The sequence below is a fragment of the Nicotiana sylvestris genome, chromosome 2 (genome assembly GCF_000393655.2).
Source record: "Nicotiana sylvestris chromosome 2, ASM39365v2, whole genome shotgun sequence".
Lineage (NCBI taxonomy): Eukaryota > Viridiplantae > Streptophyta > Magnoliopsida > Solanales > Solanaceae > Nicotiana > Nicotiana sylvestris.
The window spans coordinates 147,518,049-147,521,324 of record NC_091058.1 but is presented as its reverse complement, the minus strand read 5'-3'; the positions used below and the strand labels follow the sequence as shown (position 1 = coordinate 147,521,324).

The 3,276-nt window shown below is 38.6% G+C and overlaps 1 protein-coding gene across 1 annotated transcript; it reads left to right on the top strand.

Moving 5' to 3' along the window:
• The first annotated feature begins 507 nt into the window (after positions 1 to 507).
• LOC138885745 (uncharacterized) lies at positions 508 to 1,119 on the top strand. The gene has a single exon (XM_070166725.1). It carries the CDS (start codon positions 508 to 510, stop codon positions 1,117 to 1,119), a length of 612 nt encoding a protein of 203 aa, XP_070022826.1.
• Positions 1,120 to 3,276: the final 2,157 nt, after the last annotated feature.

The following is a 3,276-nucleotide window of genomic DNA, read 5'->3' as shown; positions in this document are numbered from 1 at the left end:
ACCTAAAAAGAATGCATTTGGAGCTACATCAGGAGGGAAGGAAGACAATGAAGAAGGAGAAGAACCTAGTAAATCAGGATACGACATGGATCAAGAATCAACTACCCAACACCTTATGAATGCTGCAAGGAAAGGTGACTTATCACCTACGCAAGTGGAAAAGGCAAAATCAGCAGCAAAAGGTAAGAAGAAGCAGCAAAAATATAATTTTGCAGCACCAAAAGCTGGGGTGCACACAAGGAGAACGCTAACTAAATCCAACAATCAGTGATGAATGCTCTCATTTGGAATATAAGGTCAGTCCACACACAGCAGGCCTTTGAAAGGTTGACAAAAATGCATAGGCAAAATCACTATGATTTTGTAGGATTAATGGAGCCAAAGCAACAAGCAAAAAAACTGGAAAGGTACAGAAACAAGATAGGACTTGCACATGCAATTTCAAATGTTTCCAACAAGATCTGGGCTTTTATAGATGAGGTATTTGAGGTAACTGTTATGTAAAATATGGTGCAACAATTAACACTAAGATTGTTTCACACTGAATCGCATGTGGAGTTTGTCCTAACATTGATATACGCAAAATGTGATGCAATTAAGAGGATAGAATTAGGGGATTCATTATATGCAATGGAAAGGGATATGGATGCACCATGGCTTGTAGGAGGTGATTTCAATGTAATATGGGACGAAGAAGAGAAGTTTGGTGGGTTACATGTGTCATTGAATGAAATTGATGATTTTCGACACTGCATCAACACTTGCAATCTATTCGACCTTGGATTTAAAGGCAGCATATTTACATGGTGGAATGGGAGAGCAGAGGAAGACTTTATATTCAAAAGACTAGACAGATGTTTGGCCAATGTTGAGTTCCAACAAACATTTCCAGGAATAGAGGTGCAACATTTGTCAAAGACTAGGTCTGATCATAGTCCAATGTATTTGAAGTGTGATATTGAGACTCCACCTATAAAAAAACCTTTTAAGTTCTTGAATTTTTGGTTGGAAAATGCGACTTTTAAAGATGTGGTGAAAGAGAATTGGTCTGCTGATTTCAGTGCAAATCCTTTTATTCTTTTTAATCACAAGTTAAAAAAATTAAAGAAGGCCCTTTGATTATGGAGTAAGGCTACATTTGGAGATATTTTCCAAAAGATAGCAAGTATGGAAGAGGTAGTGATGGTTCATGAAGCAGAATTTGAAGCAAATCCTACAGGGATGAACAGGGAAAGACTACAAAAGGTTCAGGAAGAATTGATCAAATGTCTTGCACTAGAGGAGAAATATTGGCAACAAAAGGCAGGCATGACCTGGTTTAAGGAAGGGGATAGGAACACTAAGTTCTTCCACACACAAGTGAGAGGTAGGAGGAAGAGACTTCAGCTTAACAGAATTCAAAACAGTGGAGGAACCTGGATTGAAGAAGAACAAGAAATTGCAGAAAAGGCTATCAAATTCTACGAGGAACAGTTCACAGAAGCAGCTACTCCTTCATCATTTGATATCGTAGAGCATGTTCCTAATCTGATTAACACTGAGCATAATGCAGAATTGATTAAGCAACCAACAAAAGAGGAGGTTAAAGTGGCAGTACTTGGACTTAATGGTGATAGTGCTGGGGGGCCAGGTGGTATGACAGGAAAATTTTATCATTCTTGTTGGGACTTAATAGGGGATGACATGTACGACATGGTGAGGGCTTTTTTCAATGGTCATGAGCTACCCAAGTGTGTAACACACACAAACCTAGTTCTTCTACCAAAGAAAAAATAAGTTACCACCTTTTCTGATTTAAGACCAATAAGCCTCAGTAATTTTTCTAATAAGGTTATATCAAGGGTGGTACATGAAAGGCTAGTGAAATTTCTCCCAAGTCTGATATCGGAGGAACATGCAGGTTTTGTTAAGGGAAGGAATATAGTAGAAAATATCCTTCTAACTCAGGAGATAGTGACTGACATTAGGCTTAGAACTAAGGCTGGACCTAATGTCATCCTGAAACTACATATGACCAAAGCTTATGATAGAATATCTTGGCTATTCCTAACCAAGGTACTGAGAAAGATGGGATTCACAGAAAGGTTGATAGGGATTGTCTTTGGATTAGTTTCAAACAATTGATATTCTATTCTAATAAATGGTCAAGCTAATGGGTTCTTTAAGTCCTCAAGGGGAATAAAACAAGGTGATCCTGTATCTCCAACTTTGTTTATATTGGCAGCAGAAGAATTATCTAGGGGTCTCAATGCACTATATACTAACCTGTATTTTTGTGGATTTGGGATGCCAAAGTGGAGTCCAAAGATTAATCATTTGGCGTATGCAGATGACATGATTATTTTCTCATCCTCAGATGAAACATCTCTGATGCTGATTATGCAAGTGCTGAAGGCATATGAAAATGCATCTGGGCAGCTTGTTAACAAGACCAAATCAGCTGTGTACCTGCATCATTTAACAGACATGGAAGTGGTCAGCAAGGTGGAAAGGATCACAGGCATTCATAGGAATGATTTTCCTATCATATATTTAGGTTGGCCGATATTTTATGCAAGGAGAAAGCTGGAATTCTATCAGCCCCTAATTACTAAGGTAATGGACAAATTGCAATCATGGCAGGGCAAGTTATTATCAGTAGGGGGCATGGCAGTTCTCATATCCCATGTATTGCAAAACATGCCTATGCATCTACTATCAGCTGTAAACCCTCCAAAGTATGTGATAAATATGTTGCACAAATTATTTGCTCAGTTTTTCTGGAGCAGTACTGTAGGAGGAACTATTAGGCATTGGGCTTCATGGAATACCTTATGCATGCCAGCTGAGGAAGGAGGAATAGGTTTCAGGTCACTGCATGATGTAACAAAGGCATTATTCAGCAAGTTGTGGTGGAATTTCAGAACAAAACCAAGCCTATGGAGCTCTTTCGTATGTCAGAAATACTGTAAAAAATTAAATCCTGTAATTGTTCCGTGGAAAAGGGGGTCTCACATCTGGAGAAAAATGTTGGAGTGCAGAGATCTGATTGAACATCAAATCCTTTGGCAAACAAAAATGGGATCCTCACTATTTTGGTATGAAAACTGGACAGGTCTTGGGGCACTATATTTTTTAGTTCCTTAGGACTTTGGCATTGATGAAAATGTACATAATGTACATGATATTACCTTAGATGGTGAGTGGGATGTGGACAGGCTATTTGAAATGCTTCCTGAAGAGTTAGCAGTACACATTCTGGAGAAAATCAAACCTCCTTCAACAATGCGGGTTCTT

Bases quoted from the DNA above. Each gene is read 5' to 3' on its own strand.
- LOC138885745 (XM_070166725.1), top strand. From the start codon at position 508: ATGGTGCAACAATTAACACTAAGATTGTTTCACACTGAATCGCATGTG.